At 38.4% G+C, this 26,157-nt stretch overlaps 1 protein-coding gene across 1 annotated transcript in view; it reads right to left on the bottom strand.

Moving 5' to 3' along the window:
- Window positions 1-24,542, bottom strand: part of limk2 (LIM domain kinase 2) — a 34,432-nt gene extending 9,890 nt beyond the window's left edge. The window contains exons 1-8 of the mRNA XM_063018182.1: window positions 24,363-24,542; window positions 21,079-21,175; window positions 9,291-9,426; window positions 5,758-5,867; window positions 5,023-5,214; window positions 3,282-3,387; window positions 2,035-2,246; window positions 1,265-1,451 (exon numbers count right to left, since the gene is read on the bottom strand). Coding sequence (XP_062874252.1) covers window positions 1,265-1,451; window positions 2,035-2,246; window positions 3,282-3,387; window positions 5,023-5,214; window positions 5,758-5,867; window positions 9,291-9,426; window positions 21,079-21,175; window positions 24,363-24,378 — 1,056 coding nt within the window. The 5' untranslated portion in view covers window positions 24,379-24,542. The remainder of the gene's footprint in view (window positions 1-1,264; window positions 1,452-2,034; window positions 2,247-3,281; window positions 3,388-5,022; window positions 5,215-5,757; window positions 5,868-9,290; window positions 9,427-21,078; window positions 21,176-24,362) is intronic.
- Between the last annotated feature and the right edge of the window lie 1,615 nt (window positions 24,543-26,157).

Below are 26,157 nucleotides of genomic sequence, written 5' to 3'. Positions count from 1 at the left end.
ACACTTGCCAGGTTATTAGTGGGTCAAGTACTCATTAGGGTGAGTGATTTAAATACAAGAAAAACAAGAAAAAAACTATTCAAATGAACTATTTAAATGAGCAGGTTTCCTGGGCATACAATGGTTTTAGTACTTAAATATAAAAAAATACTTTTTCCCTTTCTGATTAATTGCCACTTTTGCCACAATTACTTTTAATTATTAACAAACTATATGGTTACACAAACGAAACTTGAGTAAACACAAACCTTTAAGTAAAAACAAGATTTTATTTAATTAAGGAACGTTATGCAACACCAACCACACTGCTTGCAACATATTGAACAGTAGTGACAAAGCCTAAACACCCTGGGTAATTTGAAATTAGTTTTTCACACCCTGTCCAAGACTTTTTGCTCACTCTTCTTTACAGAACTACACATTTCAGGTCTTAGGACAAGGACACTTCAAAAGTGATTATGTTTATTCCTTTACGTTTTGAATAATTGTTTTGCTGCTTTACTTTAGTACACCTCAGCTTCAGCTCACAGACAGATTCATTTTTAATGCACAGGGAAATTCACCGCTCTCTCAATAACCGCAAGTAGTCTAGGTCATGAATCAGAAAAGCACTCCCTAAAGCACTCCCACTGCCATGCTGACTGTATAATGTTCTTACTGTTAAATGCTAGCCAGACATTATTAGGGAATTCTTACCCTCCCTTAAATTCAAAAATATTTGCTTAGTCAGCTTTCAGTTTGGGGCATTTTTAACTGTGATCTTAGCACAGACTAGAACTGTCTGCAGCTGCAAAGATTTAAAATGCTTGAATTGAATGATTTTTGATTAAATTCCTACTGAACTCTATTTTTTGCAGGCTAATCACTTCTGGGTAGATTCACCCGTTTTAGGTTTTTTCCTCTTGGAGATAAGGGCTGTATGTGTGTTTAGAAATTACTTCCTAACAGCATCAATGTGTACTTTTTTCATAGCTCTTCCATCACTACTTTATCTGTGTTTCTGTAAAAACTTGAAGGTGATTTTGCTTGGCCTGATAATAATGTACAAGATAACCAAAAGCTATTTTTACAGGACTAACTTACTATATACATTTGTTACTAAAGTAATGTTTTGAATAACTTTATGTATAGATTAAGTTTTTGCAAAATGTGTTTGTGTTTTTACTGAAGTTTCTCTTTGTGTGTTAAACGCAACTGTGCTATATGACTTTAAACACATGACATGAAACGCCTTCAGTGTTCTATAAATATCAAGTGGACAGACCTTGATGGCCTGGCCGAAGAAGCCCTTGCCAAGCACCTCTCCGTGGATAAGGTCGCAGGGCCGGAAAATGCGATGCGAGCAGCTGGATGAGGCTCGAAGCGATTCAGAGCGACTGATGTCTCGTGAAACAAATGGGTGCTCCTTGGGAGAGCCGGGTCCAGGTGACTTACATATACTGTTACTGCGTCTGGAAATCCACATTAAAAACAGCAATTACATACAGTACAACAGTAAAGATTTGTGCAAAACAATTTCTATATATATTTATGACATATATTAATTCAGAACATTCAAATTCAATAGACTGCTGCAATACCCAAGTGCTAGTTTAACATTTATTGGTGCAATATGATGGGGCACAGCCTGTTTCTTGGTGGTAATTAAGAGTTTTGGCTCTTTTTGTTTACACTTTTAATCCTCTGGGTACAGTGGATTCAGAAATAATTCAGATTCCTTGACTGATTTGTTGTGTTGTGGATGTAAATGTGGATGGACAACCATCTCTGCAGCACTCCAATAATCAGGCTTTTATAGCAAGTGGCAAAAAGGGAAGCCAATGTTGAGCAAAAACATACAGCAGACCATTTGTAGTCTGGTGTGATAAGATGCAAACCCAGACTTGGGCAACAGTTTACCTTTTAACATGACAGTGAACCAAAGTATGCAGCCAAAACAACACCAGAGTGGTATAGAGCAAGTCTCTAATGCCAGCCTTGCAAACACAACACCTGCTATACATATTGTTAATCAGTAATATAATGACGGGTTACCTGAGAGATCTTCTTTTAAGCGTTCCATCATCAGATTCTGTCCTCTCAATCACTCCGTCTGATGGGGAGGACAGGCGCAGGCGGGATGAGGCAGGAACACCCAGGCAGCTGTTTGGTGATCCCAGACGGAGTCTGTCTAATCTTTGCCTGACCGGGTCATACTCGATCAGCAGCTGCAGTGTTTGACTAGTCCGATGGATCAAATCCTCCACCTGAACCAAGGAATCACAGCATGACAACTCAGGCATGATTTTAAAGTAATTAAGAAAGTGAAAACAAGCTACTACTAGACTTTTATTTAACTGAACTAAGAAAAAGGAAACTAAGAAAAACAAAGCTGTAAAGAAATGCCTTTTATTCAGGTAATTGCAGGTTATATTTGATATTCCAAAATATCAAATCTATTTCAAATCTATTATTATTATCATTACTTCCATTATTAATACAAAAACACTACACTTGGTCAAAAAGGGAGCTCTGTACATTTGCCTTTAATTTTGGCAGTTTTCAAAATTATTTTACTGTTGCATTAAATTTCATTAGATTTTATTTGATTATTATATTGCCCATCATACCATGACAACTTTAACTGTGAACAATAAAATTTCAATGTATGACCAAATTTAACATTGATTATCTGTTTTTGCAAGTTACAAACAATGTTTGTGTGAAAGAGTTTAAAAAATCATTAGACCTTTGCCAAAGTTATGGGCGAAGGTACAGAGGTCCCTTTTTGACTCACAGTGTACAATATATATTCAAAGAGATAGCAGATTTAGTCTTGTACAAGTGGAAATAACTGCTAAATACTGTTAAAACATTGGGGCTTGAACCATCAGAAGGTTGCTGGTTCAAGCCCCACCACTGCCAGGTTGCTGCTGTTGGGCCCTTGAGCAAGGCCCTTAACCCTCAATTGCTCAATATACTGTATACTGTAACTGTACTGTAAGTCACTTTGGATAAAGGCATCTGCTAAATGCTGAAAATGTAATGTAAATGTAAAGAAATTATCTCTCTCTAACCTATATAGTGTTTGGTAACACATTATGTCGTTGTGTAAACCAAATTCTCAGGATAATGCAAAAACAGGACACAAGAAAGACAAACTGTCCTGGGAATTGTGTGTCTAAAGTTTAGTAAACAAGTAACTACAAGTGTCTGGGGTTTACCTGTGCTACCTACATTCTACATATTCTATATATTCCACATAACCCTAGACTGCACTAACATGCTACACGTACACTTACCTCCTCTTCCATCAGTGTTCCCACTGGAAGTCCATTAATCTCCAGGATCCGGTCACCCACGTGGATGGCATTCCGAACCTCCGGACTGATCAGCATCCCTCGGACCCTGAAATCAAAGGGACGTTTTGACATGTAGTAACCCACACATACTTTATGTTTACCTAAGCAACCAGAGACAGGCTGGGCAGGTTCACTGATTACACTACCATAACAGCACCACAACAAACCCACGAGCCTGTCGAGTCATCTTTCAGTTGTAAAAATACTGAACACCGCTGCTCAATTACACAATGTCCATTTGTCATCTACATGTACAGTATGAAAGATACAAACCAGAACTGTCAGTACAAGTTCAGATTGGGTCATATCCTAGCCATAGAATACAGAAACCTACAATTACAGTCACACAACACATTACTCACAGTATTTACTAATGTATTTAGGGCAAGACGCAAAATGCTGTGGCTCATTTTATTGTGACTGACAGGACATGAAGCATGACTGGACACTGAAGTGTGGCATTATACTTAAATATGCAGGTCTACAACATTTTAGTGTTTAAATAGTAGCATTTTATTTCTCCATTTCTGTTTTTTAAATTGTTTCTTAACCTCATAAGTATCTTTCAATCTATGAGTACGTAGTTCTCATCCTCATGCAATCCCTTAATAACAGGACGGCTAGCTTACCACCAATAAACATATTTTCCCACAGATAAACACAAGTCGAATTTTAGTCTAGATTCTCAGCTATTTATTTAAAAGTAGAAAGATCTGTCAAAATTCATTGACATTATTTATTCATTCAATCCTTTTTACCAACCACTTGATTCTGGTTAGGGTTCTGGTGGGTCTGGCTGAAAGCTGGAAACACTGGGAGCATGGTGGAAATACACAGGAGATGAGGCGCCAGTCTGCTGTAGTACAATACACACTCACTCATTCACTTATTCACTCACAACTAGGGAGAAGGGGTTGGCATGTTTTTGGAACAGGAACAGAAACTGGAAGATCCAGCGGAGACCCATGCCTCAATGGAAATAACATAAAATCAATCACAGACACTAAGTGAAAGTAAGGATCAAACCCAGGTCCTCAGAACCCTTCAGGTCTTTAGCAATTTTCATGCAAAGGAACTTGTACATCGAATTAGTGCATGAGCAAAGAACATTTTAGAAGATTACTTTTTATGTCAAACTTAAAAGTCGTATGCATTAAAAGGGGGCGTTTGGGTGGCTCAAGCTCTTGAGTTGGGTGTCCAACATGCACAATTATCCAAGCTGAAGGGAGGGAAGGTTGATTGGGTTTCTCATCATTGCCAAATATGTGACCTCTGCTGTATGGTTGATATACTGGCAAGAGAGGTGATGAAATAACACAGAGCATAGCACAACTCTTCAGCTCTCTGTGAGAATTCACCGCTGGTTAGTAAAAAGAAGCAGCTGATAAACATCAGAGTGGATTCACGACAGTCTGAGGCTCTCCTCAGCCAGCACAGAGGTGGTGAAAGGTGCAAACGGTAATTAAGAGTCTGAAAGTTTAAAGGTCGTGTACAGTTGTGTTTTTATTGTACATGGAGGCTGGAAATGGCAGCTCAAACAGGCAGGGCAGACAAACCTTGTTTACATGTGGAACTAATTCAGTCCTCCAATTTATTATGGTATATTAACCGCCATTATTTAAACTTTCAGAACTAAAATGCTCTTGCGCTTTTTTTTTTGCTTTTGTGTTTGTTTACTCACTCTTTGACGTGTACGCTGGCTGTAGCACTGCTGCAGTCTCTGTGCACACTGACATTAAAGCCTCTTTTCCCATTGGCTGCAGCCGGCATCGAGACTAGAGTCACAGTGTGAGGCAATGAGTCAAGAGATGAATCAGCTGTGCAGCGCCTCTCCAGCATTGGTGCCAGGACCTCCTGTTTGTAGCATTTACCACTACACACACACACACACACACACACACACACACACACACACACCACTTATTATCTTTGTAAGAGAAACCAAACCAAAGCTCTCTTATTTTGCACCAATCATGAAAACAACAAATTCACTAGAAAATGTGTTTTGGTGATACACATAATAATACACATAACAGTATACATAATTATACACATAATACACATGTATGACATGTAGCATGTTAACAGAAAATGAAAGTTATGCTTGAAACAATTCAAGGTAAAAGAGAAAGAGGACGTCCAGCTACAATTTGAAGAACAATAAATGAGTCATTAAGAAGCCTGATGACTCAAACAGAAGACAGGATGTTCTGGAGAAACACTATTAATATGGTGTCCACAAAATGAAATGGACTTGATGGCAGTTACTTCTACTACTACTAATAATAATAATAACTCAAATTCTACTTAGTTTAAAAAAATAAATAGAAGTAATTTCCTTTAAAATAAAGAACCCAAAGACAGAGATAAAACAGACAGAAACCAAGAATGGCCCATAAAAACAGCAGGTTCTTACCAGTAGAGTTTAAAGCGCTCCACCAGGGCATAGGTGTCTCTGTCCTCTATCACCACCTTACATCTGAGACAGACGAAACACTCAGGATGGTACTTGTACTCCCCAGCCACCTGAGAATAGAGCCAGATGTCTGGTCATCATTTGAAAAAATCTTTAAAAAAATCAGTCTAGATCCCAATGAGATGTTCTGAACTATAGAAGAGACTTCACTGGCATCCAGTAAAAAAGCTACATTTTAAAAATCCAGTGCTGATGATGATGTGGTGCCCATAATGTTGTCAGTGCCTTTTTCTCAGTGTTGTTTTCTCCAATGTGGCTGCTTGTGTTGGCACTGACTCCCACACTATCTCACTCTAACCTGCATGTGTCTGAACCTGTCTGCATGTCAGTGATGCAATGCAGTCCGTGCCTTCTTTTAACACCAATCAGCACCTCCTTCCCACTCTCATACCAGTACTAGTGTGTAAGACCTTTTAAAGTGAGTACAGAGAATCAGACATTCCCTATTCACAGTGAGCTTCCTCAGACCAGCACTCAGTCTAGCACACTCACCCTGCAACTTCCCAGACAGAACAACAACCCATTCAGACCTTTTAAAACTCATACACAAGCCAGACATGCTCACAATCTACTGCACTCTGAATGAAGTGTGGAAAGGAATCTGTACAGGAAGTGCACAATAGAAACACTCCTTATGTATGCATTTTTAACACCAGGACATATTCACACACTCGTGATGAACACACCCTTTTGTATGAGAAAAAAATGATACCCAATTCTTGTAAACAAAAGAGTAACACACAGTTTACAATATTTTGTTAATAATACTGACCCACCATCACAAGACTCAGTACCAGAGCAGAAGCTCAGAGCAGGTATGACTGCACACATTAATACTGCTCCAATTCCTCAGCATCCAAGGATTGCTAATGTTTAACACGTTTCCTACCAATTACCTGATCACATTTCTCCTCTACTGCTGAACCCCTCCCACACCCAACCGAGAAGGAAGGTAATTAACACAGCCCCTCCGACACACGCGCAGTAGTTGACCGCTTAGCCATGCACTAATCTTGGAGAGTAAATTTACACAATATTAACACTTGAGCTTTAAAAGATTTTACTGATTGGTAATTGTTTAATCAAAGTGTCACTTAACAATAAACATATTAAGCTGATCTGGATAACTTGCTAGTTTCTTGTAAGCTTCTGCTACTGTGATTTTGTGCAATTTATCAAATGTTCCAGTTTTAATGTGCAGTCTAAATGCAGAACTTGCTCCAGTCTTTTTTTGTATCAATTTTAAATAATATGCTGCATTACTATATTGCCCTGGCTGCTTTATATGATTGTGTCTTTATTTATTTAACAAAAGACAATTTAACACGTTTAAAATATTGTTTTTGTTGGTTTCATTGGTTAATTACAAAATAACAATCAGCAAAATAATTAGAAAAATGCCCGAAATATGCCCTGTGAATGACCTCTTAATTATGTAGGGTGTCTTACTCTTTCAAGCCTACGTGATTCAGCAACAGTGATGACAGACGTGTATGTATGTGTAATTTCTTCCCAGAACTGGGCTTCAGCAGCCACCCCCACCCCTGGAACCCCCCCCCCCCCCCCCTTCACCACCACCGCTTTTAAATTGATCTATAGAGAAAATGAGGAACAGCACCACTGCTGAGTGAGAGAAAGCACTGTAAGAAATGCATTTACTGAAACTGACTTATTTCTGTGATGCTGTGATAGAGTGTTCTGCGTACTTTCTGTCTGGCGTTTGCATGTTCTCCCTGTTTCCGTGTGGGTTTTCTCTGGTTGCTCCTGTTCTTTTCAGTCCAAAGACATGTACATTAGGTGAATTGGAGATACAAACCTGCCTGTGGATGAATCATGTGTAACCTGTAACTATCTGTCCGGTCATGTAATGATACCACAGTGTAAAACATGATGTTAAAATCCTGGTTAAAATCATGCTGGATAAATATAGCAATACTGCCACACAAAGTGCCAGGTCTAGTCTTTTTATCCCACAATGTGGACAAGCTGAGGTTTTTACCCCCAGCTGATTGTGCTTCATTGCCCAGAGCTGGTAAAACACAACATTCAGAAAATATCTGGCAACCCTCAGTTCAATTCCAAACAGAACAGATCTATTACGTGTTTTGCGGGTAAATGCCCTCTTCTCTGTAATGCCCTTTCAGTGGCCGGAATTACTCAGTAAAAATAGCCACAGTGACCACTGATTCTTAAATTGCAGTAAGTACTCATCTAAAACATTACACTTATTTAGGATTTGGGTTAAAGCTAACATTAGCGTTTTGATTACAAAGCACTCCATTGAAAACCCAAACTCAGGCATTCCAAAGTCATGATGACACACAAAAGACTCGCTGAGACCATTCCAGCCTTCTGATCCCGTTCATCTAGCGCAGAGCGAATGAGCTCATAGTCTAAGCCTGTAAAACAAACAGCGCTGGAGTTTTTGTCCTTCAGGCTCGTAGCTCCGCATCACTTAACCACAGAATGTCCAGTTGTAGAGCCAGGACAGAAACCAAGAGCAGACCTCATCTAAATCAACTTTAGATAGGCAAGGACCAAGGTTGGGATTTTTCCCCCCTTTACTTTTTGCATTCAGTTTTTTTTAAACACTCTCTTACCACTGCTGACACCCACACCTCCCACACGTGTGAAGCCACTGGCTGCATTTTCACACCATCCAGTGATGGATTTATGCACTTCAGCACAGATGGAGGAGCATGTTTATCTCTCTGTATTCTTCCACTGCTTTGATCATATTAGCAGCAAAATGTCTTTTATTTATTTATCAGGATTTTAACGTCATGTTTTACACTTTGGTTACATTCATGACAGGAACGGTTACACAAGATTCATCAGTTCACAAGTTTAATGTCAAACACAGTTATGGACAAATTTGTATCTCCAATTAACCTCACTTGCATATCTGTGGGAGGAAACCAGATTACATGGAGGAAACCCACACAGACACAGGGAAAACATGAAAACTGCACACAGAAGTACCTGAACCGCTCCACCTGGGAATCAAACCCAGGACCTTCTTGCTGTGAGGTGACAGTGCTACCCATTGAGCCACTGTGCCACCCTGCAATATGCTGTCTGTTAAAATTGTTATTTCAATTGATGTCTAACAGCTGACGCTTCGACAATTTGAACTATGAGAGGGGCTAGACATGGTCTGATGAGAATCCAGTGGTGTGCACAGAGCCCTGACCAAATACTTCTGGCCAAAGAATGTATAAAAAGTATTCGGTTTCATCAGCAGATCACAGCGGCCCCTTCACTGATACTTTTGGAAACAAATCACTTTTAAATATGGTCAATCCATTTCAAAGATCATTAGATGTGGACTAGAAATCAGTACCATTAAATTAGTGACAACATGCAAATCTGGAGAAACAATCCCTCAAAATCCCGGCCTCATTACCGGCAGTTACAGGAAAAAGAAACATTTAAATGTGGGGAAAAAAAGAGCAGACAGACGTTTTTCTTACCATAGCCGGTCCAGTCATTAGCAGCGAGCAGCCATGACACAGCTCTCCATACTTCTCCCAGTAGTGTTTCCCACAGTAGAGGTTCCCCTCTCGCTCAAAGTACCAGTTAGTCAGGAGATCGCAGCACTCGGAGCACCTAAAATACAAAGAAAAAGAGCTAAGTAGAGCAGGGGAAATTTTACCCATTTTACCCCGTGCTACTCCAGTACTGATATCAGGCAAAAAATCAAAACACAACAAAGGCTGATGGTGGTGCCGAGCTGGTAGACACGTGGTATCCTGTGTTTATGTGTTTCAGGTATGCAAACATTGCAAGTGTTCATGAAAAAGGATGAAAGAGATAAAAAAAAAAAAGAAACAACCTGATCTGATAGCGATCATGTATTACTGACTGGCGGAATTGCTTAAAGTAGCTTGTTATTGCTGATTGAACAATATAATTGTTTATTCTATTTGTTTAGATTTCTTTTAACCATTACTATGTGTCTTAATTATCTGCTCTCATAGTTATATATTTTACAAGCTTATATTTACGTTGTTTTCAGCAACTCCAACCAATTTTAAAGGTGCAGTTGTATTCGATGTCTTCCTTTAGTCAATTTCTTTCACAAACATATCAGTTCATTTTAAGTGTTCTTGGCCGCTCAGGTGGCGCAGCGGTAACACACATGCTGAAACACCAGAGCTGGGATCTCGAATACATTGTATTGAATCTCAGCTCTGTCTGCCGGCTGGGCGCCCATATGAACAACGATTGGCCTGTTGTTCATATGGGGTGGGATATTAAGCCGGATAGGGACTCTCTCATAACTAATGCAATTACGACCTCTGCTGGCTGATTGATGGCGCCTGCACAGAGTAAAAAAAGAGTGCCGTCAGGGTGTCTCTCCGTACACAGTGCTGATCCGCACTGCACTCGTCAAAGTGTAGGTGACAAAATGCATACGGCTGCTGCCCACGTGTCGAAGGGAGATGTGTGGGTTAGCTTCGTTCTCCTCAATCAGAGCGAGGATCGGCATTGGTAGAGAGAAAGGATGTGGCAATCGGATGCAATAAAAGGGGAAAAAAAAGGGAGAGAAATGCATAAACATATAAGTGTTTTTTTTTTATTTTATTTTATTTTTAATTTTTTAAATAAATTTAGCACGTCCAATTCCGTCCCATCTATCATCCTCTCATTAGTGCGGATTCCTGCTCCTGATTGGGGCTGACGAGGCCGTTCTACGCCTCCTCCGAAACGTGCACAGACCGTCTTATCACCCACACTTGACGAGTGTAGCGTGGCAGAGTACTGTGCACGGAGGATCACACACTCCGCCACACCCCCTTCCGTCTCCATACAGGCGCCACCAACCAGCCAGCAGAGGGCGCAACCGCCCCGTTCCTGAGAGAGCATCCCCTACGGTCTCAAGTCCCGCCCCCCACCCGGACAACAGGCCAATCGTTGTCCATAGCCGCCCAGCCTCGACCGTGAAGGCAGAGCTGGATTCGAAACGACGCTCCTTCGAAATCCAGCTCTGGTTGCAGCGCGTGTCTTTTACCGCTGCGCCACCTGAGCGGCCTATAAGTGTTTTTAAGATGATGTTTGTAGCCATTGAGAGTTATTAGTCATTAAATATTAATGATTATTTTATATATGGTATTTTCATCACATTACATTAGCTAACGGCATTATATCTTATGATTTTTATAATCTATTATTTTTCCACAATTACTGTAACCTATTTTAAAATTTTACACGATTTTAATGATAATATCCTGTTTATTTTTACTTCTGAAACATTTATCAGTTTAATAAACTCCTTGCCAGAATTCCTGGTGGGAGAAACCCTTGCCTATCACATCACCTGACTTAACTTTTATTGTGAGTTTATAAAGGATTTTAAAGTTGTTAGTCTATTAGTGAAAATTAAAACAAAATGCTGCAAAACGCAAGTATTTATTGCAATAGTATTTTTTTTTCCAAAGAAACTATTATTCATGTGTTCCTAGTTTTACATTCATATAAGTATAAATACAAAAGTGAAAAAATCTATTACAGGTTGATATATTCACTAAATTTATATAAAATAACATAAGGAGTAGTTAAATACTGGCTCCTTCTAGCCCCCTAAAACTGTACAGGGAACTTAGTGTTATCACCTCAGAGGCAGGCTTTTATAACAGTTTAGACTCTATTATGACAAACTGATCAGATTTGAAGGTGTTAAAAAGAGATTAGAAACAGCAGGGAGGTTTTCCTGAGCAGTATGAGAAAGCAAACGTCTCACACATGGAGGAGAAAACATTAAAGCTGATTATTATGAGGTGATTGTGAGGACACAGTGGAAACCCTGGTGTGTGGTTTCACTAAGGAAAAGTGCTCGCAAAAACGAGCACGCGCACACACACACGCGCACACACACACACAAATCCACACACCTCGACCCCCTTCCCCCTCCGACTGAAACATGGGGCCCACCGTGAATGAAGTTTGAGAAACATAAAACACAAGGAATTTGGGATTTGAGCCAAAACTAGTCATGAAACACACTATCACACACTTTCTCCTGCTGGTCACCCTGTGGCTGGGAGCCGATTTTGGAACACAGACGAGCTCCCTTCAGCTGTGACCTCTCTCCCACGAGGGAAATTAACTTAATTAAAGGAACGCTAGTTGCTGAACTGCACAGCAGCGCACCTCAGGCATTGTTATTACGGAGAAACTCTAGTCTAGGAAACAAGGAAAGTACAAGACGTGTTTTAGCATGCCATGGTTCGCTCTGTATGATTAGTTAGGGTGTGTGTACATGCGTGTGTACATGTGTTTCAAAAGGGCACCTACGTAGAAAAAGAGAATACTGCTGGGAAAACTTTACAAGACAGACCGACTTCTCATTTTAACCCTCAAATATATTCAGACTATTTGTCAAAATAAAACAGCAAAGAACTGCAGGAACTTACACATCTGAACAGAATTCACTTACACACCATCAAATACCAGTCTTTACATGTACCTTTCCTAAAACTAATGCAAATATTGTTGTCATCTTTGAAATAATTTTTTTCAATCCTGTATGATAGTGTTTAAATACTAGATCATCTGATTTAAATCTTTATTTTGGAAATTGATAGTTTAAAGTTTACCTGCACACATAAGCAGCTTTTATTATCATGAGAACTAGAAGCAAGTCCGAATGTAACAAGAAAATAGATTTTTTTTTTTTGTGACTAACTGTGAGGGAACATTAAATGAGTCTTTTTGAATGTTTTTAGACCATAACTGAGCATTTGTATTATCATGGACAACATATGGCCTGTAAATCAATCAAAGGCATACGCTAGTATCGAGATGAGTATCATAGATCACGAGCACTTGAGATCATGTTGTTGAAAATAACAACCAATTTGAATTAATATTATTATTAAGTGCCATAAAGCCAGTATGGTCTTGTCTTTTATTTTATTTTGATCCTGTCTTCTGTTTGGGTCTTTGGTCTTTATTGACTTGTTCAGTGTTTCTCTAATTGTATCCATCCATCTTGGTTGAAGTGGCATAACTGGACACGAGAAAAAACAATTCATTAAAAAAGACAAAGTATGACAGCTTTAGGTTGGTTGTCTGGACTCTGGGTAAGATGTTAGATTTGATTTGGTAAAGGATCCATTTGTTTGTCTCAAAAGTCTGTCAGTGGCAAAGCTGAAAAGCATCAATATTCTTTCTGTCCTGCTTTTATTTTACAGCCTTAACATCTATAAAAAAGATAAAATCATTATATCTTAACATTAGTTCTAGTTTCTTCATTCTTGCTCTGCCAAGTGCCAGTATTGTACAGAGCAACATTTCTGCATAGTAAAATAAATAGAAAGCACACACCCTGTTTCCAAACTTTAACATAAATCATTTTTCCCACCACATGCGACTGGTTGCTGTGAATCAAAATAACAATGCTGAAGTACAGTAACAGATTGAAAACAAGTATCACTGGTGTATTTACTAATGCAGAAAGTATCAGTTATAAACATCGACCGGTGTGTAAGTGGGTCAAGCAAGGGCGATGATATTAGTTTTGTACACATGTAAAAAAAATGTGTCATGGCAGTCTTGGAATTCTTCACCAGAAAATTGTTCACATATCATCGTCCAAACAGCTAAATGTTTCCATGATGCCTTACTTCAAAAACTGCACCTTAAACTAATATAGGCATCATACAGGTGTACAGTTTTTCATGCACAATAGTCCTCTAGCCTTTTTTAGTGGGCGGTTTTGCATGAAGGTGTTTAAAAAACAGCAACACAGTGGCACTTCATACACTCATGCTGGTACAACACACATTCTACTGGGCCATTTATACACTACTCGCAGTGCTGAGAATGGTCCAACCCTCATATAACATGTTGGAAATTCCATTCCAAAGATTATTAGCATTAGTATGTACCCCCCCCCCCCCCCCCCCCCCATCCATTAATTAAAAAGACCCTAAAAGAACCCCCATTGACCACAAGTTCATAGTCACAGTCCACATACTTTTGGTCCCACTGAGTATGTTTTACTCTAAAATGAAGCGATCAGTCCTGTTATTAATGGATTATTAGGCAGTGTGTTTACATAAGTACTGATATAAGTGATTCATTTTTAGGGAGGGAAAAAACATCAGCTGCTTTCAAAGTCATTCTTTGCATACAATTATACTCCCATGTCTTTTAGCAATCAGTCTAGATCCAACACCATGAACAAAAACATATGTGCAAAGCATTCTACAACCGAAATTCTCAGCATACCAAGAGAACTGGAAACACCTGGAGCCAAACAACATTTTTCATTTAGTAAGAACTGCTGCTTAGGCAAAACAATAACAGCGACATTGTTCTGTGTCAGTGTGAGGAAAAATGGATCCAATCCATCACACCGTCTGATGACTATTAGCTGCTGGCTAACAGTTTTTACACTGAATCTGGGGGACTCAACATGGGGCTTCATCCAGAAACCCCCAGGACTTTAAGTGCAATCCGTCTTCTTGATTATTGCTCATTCTGCTGGGCTGCAAACAGGAAACCAGTCACTTCACGGCGTGGTTTTTCTTTCTTGACGTGCAGTGCCTGCTTTTAAAGATCTATTTTCAGATTAAGCACTTTTGCCAAGCGTTTTATGTCTAATTTAAGTCCAGGCTGCTGTGTGCCAGCCAATCTCTGATTCATCTAAAACAGGAAAGCTGAGGTATCTGGAACACAGTGTTCGACTGTAGACCAGTTTCCAAAATGCAAAGTACAGAGAAAGATGGAAAAATAGTACAAAAAATTAGAACACAGAAGCAGTGGTTGACCAGTGTGGGTCTTTTACAGGCTGGTGGCAATAACAATTCTGCTGGTAGGGTAGTAGTGATGCGGGATTAATTATACTTTAATTATACTCACAATAGTCTGGCTTCCTCAATTAATTTAAACTAAGAACCATGATTATTGGTTACACATAATACTGTTTTATATTGATCCAAAACATCAAATAAAAGCAGGGTGGACTACTTTTTAATTATGGATATATTTTAATACACTTTATGGCCATAATATGTGGATACCTGATCATGAGCTTTTTGGACATCCAAAACCACAGACAATTATATGGATCTGGCATCATCGTGGTTAAAAAAAACCTCTACTTTTCTGGGAAAGCTCTCCAGAAGATTTAAGTGTATTTTAATGAGAATTTAAATCTATTCATTCAAAACAGCATTTTTAAGGTTGGGCAGTGGTGTTGGATGAGAAGACCTGGCTTAAAATTAGTCTGCCAAATAATCCCAACAGTGAGCAATGAGGCTGTGTTCTTCTTGTCCTTCCACTTTATTTATAACAGTATATGACTAATGACTAGGGCATGTTTGAATCTTTAAGCTTGTTCCTGTATTTATTATAAAAGAAAACCATTTCAGTAACTATATTTGTCAACTTTGTAGTTTACAGTAAGAGGAACAGGACAAAATGAGATTATAAGAATATATGGTGAGGATTTAAAAAGAGGATTTAAAAACAAGGATTTTTTTTTCTGTTGACTTTTTTAGGTCATAGTTTTCAGGTTGATGAGGTTATGATTTGGTTGTCACAGCAGCACCCTCCTTTCCCACAATCAAAGGTCCAGAAATCACTTAAAATAGGTGAACGTAAATATTCTCAGATAAAACTGCTTGACTAGTTTTGAAGCTGGGCTAGTCAATAGACGTAATCAGTTTGTAGGTTGTGTAATACGTGTGTATAATGACGTGATGGTCACATCTGTAGTTCTGACGGCTGGTTAATCATTCACTCTCACAGTCTTAACGTTTGGTGACATCTGTAAGTTAAACTTACGTCGGTCACAGAGATCCTCCAGGTGTGTGTACACACACGATAAACTTTCACCTTAAGGGTCAAGCATGACTAAGAGCTCCTGATTTACCACCAGCCAAGGTCTGGACATCTTTAAATACATAACTCGGAGCACAAATCACAGAAAACCCCGTAAAACATTCCTGCTTGTTTGCTGTGTCAGTATCAAGAGTTTCCCAGCTTTCCTTCTGCCCTACAGTGGCAGCAAGTCACCGCCTTGTTTTAGCACTCACTGTTCTCCTCGCAGTTCCCACCCAGTAAGAGAGAAAAAACAACACTCAGGTGAGAGACACAAAGACGCTTGTGAGCTGACACACTGCCAAGCAAACAACACAGAACAAGAACCTGAACAGTCCCTGCCTTTATTCCACAATAGTAAAAATAACAGAGAGACATGGTTACCTTTAGATAGTCTAATCTCTATCATCACGCTCACCTCTCTACTTTTTTGAGTAACAAAAGGTAATGAGTAACAAAGAATAGGTGTGAGAAAAACTATTAATTGTTGTTATCAAGTATCACAAGCCAGGCCTGCCCACTTCATAAAGAAAAGAACAGTGAGAGTAAAGCCTGGTTCAGGCTCCCAACCAAAGCATCATGTCCTGAAGTTTAACTTAAAACACAATCACATCAACATTTTAAACTGCAGTAAACAAATCAAATCTTCCAAATAAATGTTCCAGAAATAGGCTTACCATTTCATTCAGTCCTCTCCCTGTTTTAATGCACATGTAATCAGTGCCTATTAGCCTAAGGCACGAGCATTATAATGGGAACGTCTCCAAAGCTTTGTACATCATAGTTCCAGGAATGTTTTTGGAATTACATCTAAGCAATATAAGGTTTTAAGAATATTTGTACCAACAAATGTAAGTACAAAGTGCAACTAAATGGTACAAAGTAGAAGGCAATTAAAGAATTACAATAAACATGCTTAACTTTAGGTGCCAAAATCTACAACTTAAAGCTCAACTTGCTGATTAAGTGGACAAAAAAAGCTTTTTGGAGAAGAGCCTTGTAGTTAGACCAAAGAATAACTGATTAAGTCATAATAACTTAAAATGTCTAGATAAGTAGTGAGCCATTCAAACCTAACAAGGACATATCTACTGTGTTGGTAGTATTATGTTCTCAAGCTGTTATGTTGACAGTGGAACTGGTGCATTGTGAAAAATGAATAAAGAAATTTATGAAAGAATGCAATTTTGTGACCCATCAGGACAATGATCCAAAAAACACATCTGAACTGTACGGTACAATACTGTATGAAAATTGTTTAGGTCTGTGGTGTAAAACCAAAAATATACAGTAGATTGAACACTGCAAATTTTGCCAAGTAGAGGTATAGATCCAACCAGAGTCGAGCCAGGCAACTGACTATGGTAGACAAGAAATATAGCCAAACACTGAGTGTGCTCTATGTAGATTTTCAAGCAAGCAAAGTTCCAGAATTCAGAAACCCAGTGTTTTAATCATTCAGTCACCCCAAAAAATCCCAATGTCATAACATACACCGATCAGGCATAACATTATGACCACCTTCGTAATATTGTGTTGGTTCCTCTTTTGCTGCCAAAACAGCCCTGACCCGTCGAGGCATGGAGTCTGACATCTTTCTATCAGAACCAGCATTAACTTCTTCAGCAATCTGAGCTACAGTAGCTCGTCTGTTGGTTTGGACCACACTGGCCAGCCTTCGCTTCCCACATGCATCAATGAGCCTTGGCCGCCCATGACCCTGTCACCGGTTTACCACTGTTCCTTCCTTGGACCACTTTTGATAGATACTGACCACTGCAGACCGGGAACACCCCACAAGAGCTGCAGTTTTGGAGATGCTCTGACCCAGTCGTCTAGCCATCACAAATCCTCACGCTCGTCCATTTTTCCTGCTTCTAACACATCAACTTTGAGGATAAAATGTTCACTTGCTGCCTAATATATCCCACTCACTAAGGTGCCGTGATAAAGAGATAATCAGTGTTATTCACTTCACCTCTCAGTGGTCATAATGTTATGCCTGGTCGATGTACATGTCCCTATTGAGTGTATTTAAACTTTTGACCTCAAGTGTATTTTAATGCTTAGTCCCTAGCATTACACAACAGTTTAAAATCAAATCATTTAGACTCCAAATTTAAATGCTTACTAAACATTTAGGCAACATAAAAAGAAGGGTATTAAATTATGGTCTTTTTGTTATTCAATACATACACATACAGTGGAGCTAAATATTTAGTCTCTAGTTGTAATGGCCATTAGGAGTCTGTGTACAATGCATTTCATAACGTGTAAATATTAGACTTTACAGAAACTAAACCACAAATTGCTGTTGTTTGAATTGAATGACGAGATACGACACATAACTCGACATGCTAAGTGAAAAGCGAGCGTACATCAAACACAATTAGCAAACATGCAGAGATAATCCCCCCCCCCCCCTTCCCTCCACAGCCAGTTTTAAAGCAACCATCAAAGCAAAGTTCCTCCATCAAGGCACTCTCTTCCTCTAAACAAAAAAAGCTGCTCCAGCTGAAGCTCTGACAAGCTCACTTCATTATAATAATAGCGGGTCACATGTCTGGAGGGACGCTGAATCGCCGTCTGGGAATGTCCCGTCTGACTGAACGGCACAGTGGCGAGAAGCCCCTACCTGCCCCGGCACGACCAAGTTACAGGAATCTCTGCTATTCCTGTTAGTTTGAAGTTGGTGGTCAATAAATGCACCTCTAATTGGTGCTAATTGTTTTTATCATTGTTCAGCTTGTAAAAGAATTTATGGAAACGTCAGGCCAAGCAGCTGTGCACAACAGTCAAATGTGACAAAATTTTAAATGAGTACAAACAGAGACAACAAACAGAAATTTTACCTTTTATTAATTTAAACTTATCACTGGACTGATAGAGGTGCACAAACCCCAAAATACCTGCTCCAGGTCATTAAAGACTCACTGCAGGCTGCAAACTTGTGTCAGTGAGAACAGCAGAGGTGGGTTCATTCTCACTAATGTGGTCAGATCAGTGATGTTTCGGGTTACGTTACAGTAAAAAATTCACACACATACATTCATTCATTTCCACAGAACAATTTTACAAACTGGATTTATATCCACTGTAAGTACATTGAATAACAGAAACAAACCAGTTTTTGACATCAAAATAAGACAAAGTAGTTCCTCCACTGATAAAATGTTTAAAATAAAAGCTACCTGATTCAATTTGATCTGTTTCATGTAATAATTTTAAATGAATCTGCAAGTCTGTCAAATCCAATCCAATACAGATTTGCTGCATCAATACACTATCAAACTAATACAGATCCGGAGATCAAGAACCGGATTGATGCATCTCATATGTTCTCATACGTTCTCACCCAAAAAGATCCTGCAGAAATCAAACAGCTTGTTTGTTTGTGATTTTAAACTGAACAAATGATGCAATAATCATGCACAAGCTTTGGATATTATTTAACTTTTCAGAGACACAACTGCTGAGTAATCTTACACATATAAACAAAATGTACTTTGGCCTTTATATAAACAAAGTACAAGATAAACATTTGACCCAGTTCAATCAGGAAAATGTGCTCACAATTTCTTACAGTGTTAAATGATTAAACCTGAAATGAGGAAAGGAACCAGGGTAGCAAAATAAAGCAGCACTTTCATTCCTACCGAATCAGCACGGCTCAAACTGGGAACATGAAACTGAGGTGAAGACTTCATCTGATCAGGTACTCACTTTTTGCATTTTTTTTTAGCTGCTTTGTAATTAGCTGTTACAGGATGACTGGGCAGATTTACAGTAAGGTGCTAAAGTTCATGTCAACCTTTAACTGTACTGGGAATTCAAATAATCAACCAAGAGCACATCTTGTGTTCAACAAAGTTCATCCAAACCTGCAAAAGCATCACTTTTAGCAGCGTGCTAACACGGGAATTTATACAGTCCTGCCCATCAGGTCTATAAACTGTTATTTACTTTAGACAGCATGCACATTTACAGTCAGATAACTTAGCTATAAAAACTATTTATTATAGGAACATCCTGATTACATAGAAGTTAACACACTATCGTATCATGTTCTATCTGTCATGTATCATGTATCATGTATCATGTATCATGTTGTATCTGATGTTTGTATTTGTGTTACCTCATATTTTTTAATAGAGTGAAATAGGAAGTTAGCAATTACATAAATGCCTCTATATACTCACAAGTGAATTTTTATAATATGGTTTTAAAATATATTATTTTGATGAGTTAAATTAAACAGAGATGTTTACCATGACCTTTTTTATCTTTTACCAAGGGTGCCAAAAATTCTACAGCTTATCGTATCAAATACATCAGCAAAACACTCCACAAACAGAAGCTTACAGGTTATTTTTGGTAATTCCCGACACCAGGCTGAAGCTTCTACAAAACCCGCATTCAATAATGCAGCGGTGGTTCAGACTTGCCTGCTTAACTGGCAAAATCTGAAATGGAAATAAAGCCACATGCCTCAACTGGAAATAAATGTACGAGTGCCAATTTGGCAGCCCTCAAGGTATGACTTGTTATTGTGATTTTCCATTTCCCAATCAATATTTGAGTCATGCTAGGTGAAAAGAAAGTAAACTATTTTTTGGTCTGTGTTTGTGGGGAAATACCTAACATTCCACCTGGACTACGCACTTACACACGTGGTCAATGTTAACAACTACATGTGTGTCAATAAATCAACCTCGGTACACTAATCAACAAAAACACCGTTCCTTTAACTACAAAAAAATCTATAAAAATGTACAGTTACTCTTATTTTTTTTTAGATTTTCCCCCCTTTATTGCTCAATCTAGTCATTTCTAATGCCTGATTGTGAATCCGCTGGCACTTGCACCACCCCGATCTGATCAAAAAGAGCTGGATCACCACACGGCCCCTCTAACACGTGTCCAATCTACAACCGCTTCTTCTCTCCTGCCAGTGTTGGGTTCCCACACAGAGCTGTATTGCATATGGAAAGCCACACTAAGCGTCATGTGACAGTCCCCCCCCCCACACACACACACACTTGTGCGGGCGCCCAAACCAGTCCTGGACATCGCATATCGCAGCGGCAGTTGGAATAGACCCTTGTCTGACCCCTTCCTCAAACACGGACAGTTGATGCCTGGCCAGGTCTGTGGCTCTGCTAAGAATCAAACTTGCAATTTCAAACATTTCTTCTACACCCATTGAACAGAAATTTTTGGTTGTTTTATTCTAAAGTTGGAGTTCAGATTCCGTTTACAATTTGTTCACAATTTGTTTTATTCAAACCTTGGAAAAATGCTCACTGGCGATAAATGACAAATTTTTATTTTTATTTGTGTAAACGACATTACCACTGACTTTTAATAAAGATGATTTACTGTATCTATTATTTGGTCCCAGAATGCTTTACTAATGGGATAAAGACTTACCGAAAACAGGCGCTGTGCCAGATGTCTTTGTGTAGCTTTACGTGGAAAGCATCCTGAATGCTGCCTCTGCATCCAGCACACACTCCTTCACTCAGATCTGCAGTTTACATCGAAAAAACATCATTAAACAACCTGATTTACAAAAAGCTATTCAAACATTTAAATAAGCAGCATTATAGTTATATCAGGGATCATAATCATGACGGATATTGTATGTATGAAAATGATTCTAAGCAAATATCTATGTAAAGATAAAAAGTTAATTAGATAAACCTTGATTTAGGAATAAATTGTTTTTTCTTTCTGGTTGTTGTTTATGAGGATTTTAGTGAGGAACCAGAATTACTTATTCAAACTACTAAAAGGTGTACTTTTTGATAATCTATTCAAGTTTAAATATTGAAAGCATCATATTAAAGCTTTTTGTCACTAAAACAAATTTTGTAAATATAATAGAATCTTTAAAACAGCAAATGTGCATCGTAATGCGTTTATGCTTTCTTGGTGAACAGCTATAAATGTAATTTTTTATAATTTTGACAAAACATGCATTGCATGCAAAGCAGCAGTACATGTACTAGAGGTGTAACAATACCAACATTTCCATTTGATTCTTTTCAGTTGAAATCAAACACAGAAGGGTCCTATGATTTTCATAATGCCAGGAACATTGTGGGTTTCAGATTTTACATTGTGGGTTGCTATTCTTATGGTAAACATTTGTCTTGAAGAAATCCTGCTGTACTACTCTGTCTCACCAAACTATTAAGATGTCTCCTTTAAACTCTGATTTTAAACCATTGTAACCCACAATGTAGTCAAACCTCAACTATTTTACCAAGGCGTACTCCACCAAATTCTTGTGCAATGTGCATCTCATCTTAAAATATGCATAATATTAAAACCCAAAAAAAACATTATTTGGGTTTCAATCATTCAACATTCGGACCCAAAGCTCATATCAACACACATTTACGTCTTATTAAAACCTATTTTAGTGTGGAAGATTTAAATCAAAAACATTACCGTGGGTATAAATTGGATGAAAATATCTTCAATTAGGTAATATGATTTTTGCCACCAGCACCCAACCAAACCTATGTACCAAATACACTGGAAAACAGTACAGTGCGTAAACTTGTAATTCTGTAATTTGAGACTGATTTATTACTTTGGCCCCAGCACAGTGGAGCTATACATGTTCCTACAATCCACTTCATGTTAATCGCATGATGCTGATGAATGCCCGGGCCTGGCAAGCCTAAAAATCTGGTTTGTGTTAGAGGCTTGGGTTATTTTTAGAAAGCAAGGGGAAAATGAGTGCATCTCTTCACTTAAGCACCTATTCCTATTTACTTGCATTTCCTGCGATGTCTACGGTTTTGGAAATTATTTTCTTGCAGCAAGGGAGTTTATCTCATAACTACATATCTAAAATAACTACACTAATGTCAGGACAAGCTTTAACATATCGACTGCATTTATGATTAGCATGTTTAGTTAGTGCTCATAATGCTATTGACTCTGTTTACATTTTTGGCATTCAGGAGACACTTTTATCCAAAGTGACTTACAACTGCATACAATGCAAGCAATTGGGGGTTAAGTGCCTTGCTCAGGGGCCCTATAGTGGCAACTTGGTGATGGAGGGGCATGAACCTTTAGCGTTGTGATTATTACTCCAGTAACCACTGAGCTACCACTGTTTATAAATGCTGAACTGGTTCTGCTCCCTGTGTTTATGTTAATCTTACTGTTCTACATTAGTCACCTTCACTGTCACTGTCGCACTGTTTATTAATCAATAGACCATCTGTGATTTGTTTAAATAAATAAAAAATATATATATATATTTCGATGGGACACTATAAGCTAGTCGGTTTAAAAAAATGGTTGAAATGTGCATTCATTATTTCTGTGCTGTTAATGTTAGGAAGAAACGCAGAATGGATATTTAAAAGGAGTACTTATAACATACATGTACTAATATGCAAAAAAAATCTAACATATGCAAAATGTTCAACACAGAAAAAATAAAGCATCTGATCAGAAACAAACCAACCTGTCAACATTATGTGGTGTTCTCTGGGAAAATGAACTGTCAAATTTCTGCTTATTATCTCAAATTGCTTATTATTAGTGAAAATTAACCAGTAACGTTGCTATACTGTCCCAAAACTGTCATAGTGATGTGTCTCATTTTGACTGCACACGACTATAATAATCATGTGAAAGGAATAATGAAGAGATTAAAACAGAGAGATTTAGATCATACACGACTGCAACTGAACTGGATCAAGATTTTAATGTGACGATGCACCACATTTATATGAATATAGTTTGGTTTTTAATAAACGTAAAACACAGCAAAAAAAGCACAAGCAACATTCTCTCCAGTTGTTTTATGAAACGCACTAATTATGATATATAGTCCTGTAATATAATATGAAATATACAATAACAGAGGATTTCAGATACACTATTCAATCCTAATTTTTATAAATTAATGATATAACATTCCAGACGAGAAAGATTTAAGTCATAAAGGACTTTACATGAGTTCAGAGTTTATTACAAGGCTCGGCTCACAAGTTGTTGAAGTGACAGGTGATACAATTTTTACAGATACTGTCTTATAGAACTACATATTATACAGTAATATATAATTGTGGCTACTTCTAATGCTTTGCCTAATAAACATAATCAGTTTTTAAATAAATACACCTCTATTAAATAATTAAACTGGGAATTAAAATTGGGTTAGATAAATAGTATTTTATTTTTATTTCTTACTCCCCAGCCCTGATAATGTAGGTCAGTTGTAGCCTAGTGGTTAAGGTCATGGACTAGTAATCAAAAGGTCGCTGGTTCAAGCCCCACCACTGCCAGGTTGCGACTGTTGGGCCCTTGAGCAAGGCCCCCAGCCTTTAAATGCTTAGACAATACATACTACCACAGTACTGTAAGTAAGCGTCTGCTAAATGCTGAAAATGTAAATAATGAAACCAGATCACCGGGATTTTGCTATTATATGGTAACGCTGCAGGGCGAGTTGTACTGGCGTGTAAGTTTCCCTGCCAATCAGCTAAACCAACCAAATTCCAGTAGGTAATTCCATGTAAAATATTATATTAAAGTATAAAAAGCCAACACTGAGCGCTGTAATACAGTTTATATACACACACAGATCAGTAACAAGGCTTTAACCTATCAGCAGTAGCTGATCGGCGGATCGTAAACACGCATGCGTGCTTCTCAACGGTCGGGTCATTTCTTCGCTTTACCTTCTTGTTCGTCCATCGACTCGCTGGTCAGATCGAAGCGAAGCTTCACGTACTGCTCCCGGTACAGAGGCGATTCACAGCGCACATTTCCGACGCTACGAGAAAGAAAAAACCGGAGCGGACGCGTTAAATCCGTTCAGCTTCTGGTGAATAAATCAGAGCCGCGTCCGCTCAACTCAACCGAGCGGCTGGTTGTGGGTGAGAGTGTGACGTCACTGCTGAAATTCCTGTACGGAAAGCGGAAAGGATCAAACACACACAACACCTGAACCAGGAGAAGCGTTGTGGAGAAACCGAACCCGAACATACAGTGACCGACATGACGGCGCCATCTACAGTTCATCACATCAGATTCAGTCATCTTCCATAGACAGCTTTACTTTCTCTGGTCACAATATTCCCATTTCCTCATCAGTCACCAATCTTGGTGTAAGATTTGACTCACATCTCACTTTCGATACCCATTTTAAACACCTCTGCAAGATCTCTTTTTATCATCTGAGAAATATTGCTAAACTTCGTCCCGCTCTCACTCTATCAGATGCTGAAAAACTGATGCACGCTTTTGTCTCCTCCAGACCGGATTACTGCAATGCACTTCTCATTGGGATTTCTAGCAAAAGTCTTCATAGATTACAAAGCATTCAGAACAGTGCCGCTAGGATCCTGATGAGAGTGCGAAAATATGAGCATATCACACCGATTCTACGTTCTCTTCACTGGCTTCCCATCTCTGTTAGGATTGAATACAAGGTCTCCCTCCTCACTCACCAGTGTATTTATGGTTATGCTCCCACCTATTTGAAAGAACTGCTCACCACTCAAACCTCATTCCGATCCTTCCGCTCTACCAACTCAAATCGCCTTCTCCCCCCAAGAACCAAGCTCAGTACCATGGGTGATCTGTTCTGCTGCCCCTCGCCTTTGGAATGCCCTCCCTGACCATTTGAGGGCACCACAGCCGATTGGGACTTTTAAGAAGAGACTCAAAACCTTTCTTTTTAGCAGAACCTATGAATAATTTTTAATTTATGTAGTGATTGTAGCTATTTTATTTATTTATTTATTTATTTATTAATTGTAGTGATGTCTTTATCTTGTGGCACTTTGAGATTTGTACACAAATGTAAAGTGCATTACAAATTAAATGTATTATTATTATTATTATTATCTCTATTCAAAACACTGTCTCAGGTCTCACCGTACAATCTGATGTAATGTATACTGCATACTACTGTACACTCCGTACCATTATATAAAGTATACTACATACTGCATACTACACTCTGTACCATTATATAAAGTATACTACATACTGCACTCTGTACCATTATATAAAGTATACTACATACTGCACTCTAAACCACTACTGTATATAATGTATACTACATATTACACTCTGTACCATTATATAAAGTATACTACATACTGCACTCTGTACCATTATATAAAGTATACTACATACTGCACTCTAAACCACTACTGTATATAATGTATACTACATATTACACTCTGTACCATTATATAAAGTATACTACATACTGCACTCTAAACCACTACTGTATATAATGTATACTACATATTACACTCTGTACCATTATATACTACATACTGCACTCTAAACCACTACTGTATATAATGTATACTACATATTACACTCTGTACCATTATATAAAGTGTACTACATACTGCACTCTAAACCACTACTGTATATAATGTATACTACATATTACACTCTGTACCATTATATAAAGTATACTACATACTGCACTCTAAACCACTACTGTATATAATG

The sequence above is a fragment of the Trichomycterus rosablanca genome, chromosome 21 (genome assembly GCF_030014385.1).
Source record: "Trichomycterus rosablanca isolate fTriRos1 chromosome 21, fTriRos1.hap1, whole genome shotgun sequence".
Lineage (NCBI taxonomy): Eukaryota > Metazoa > Chordata > Actinopteri > Siluriformes > Trichomycteridae > Trichomycterus > Trichomycterus rosablanca.
Note: the sequence above shows the minus strand (reverse complement) of the source record. Positions and strands in the feature narration are given on the sequence as shown.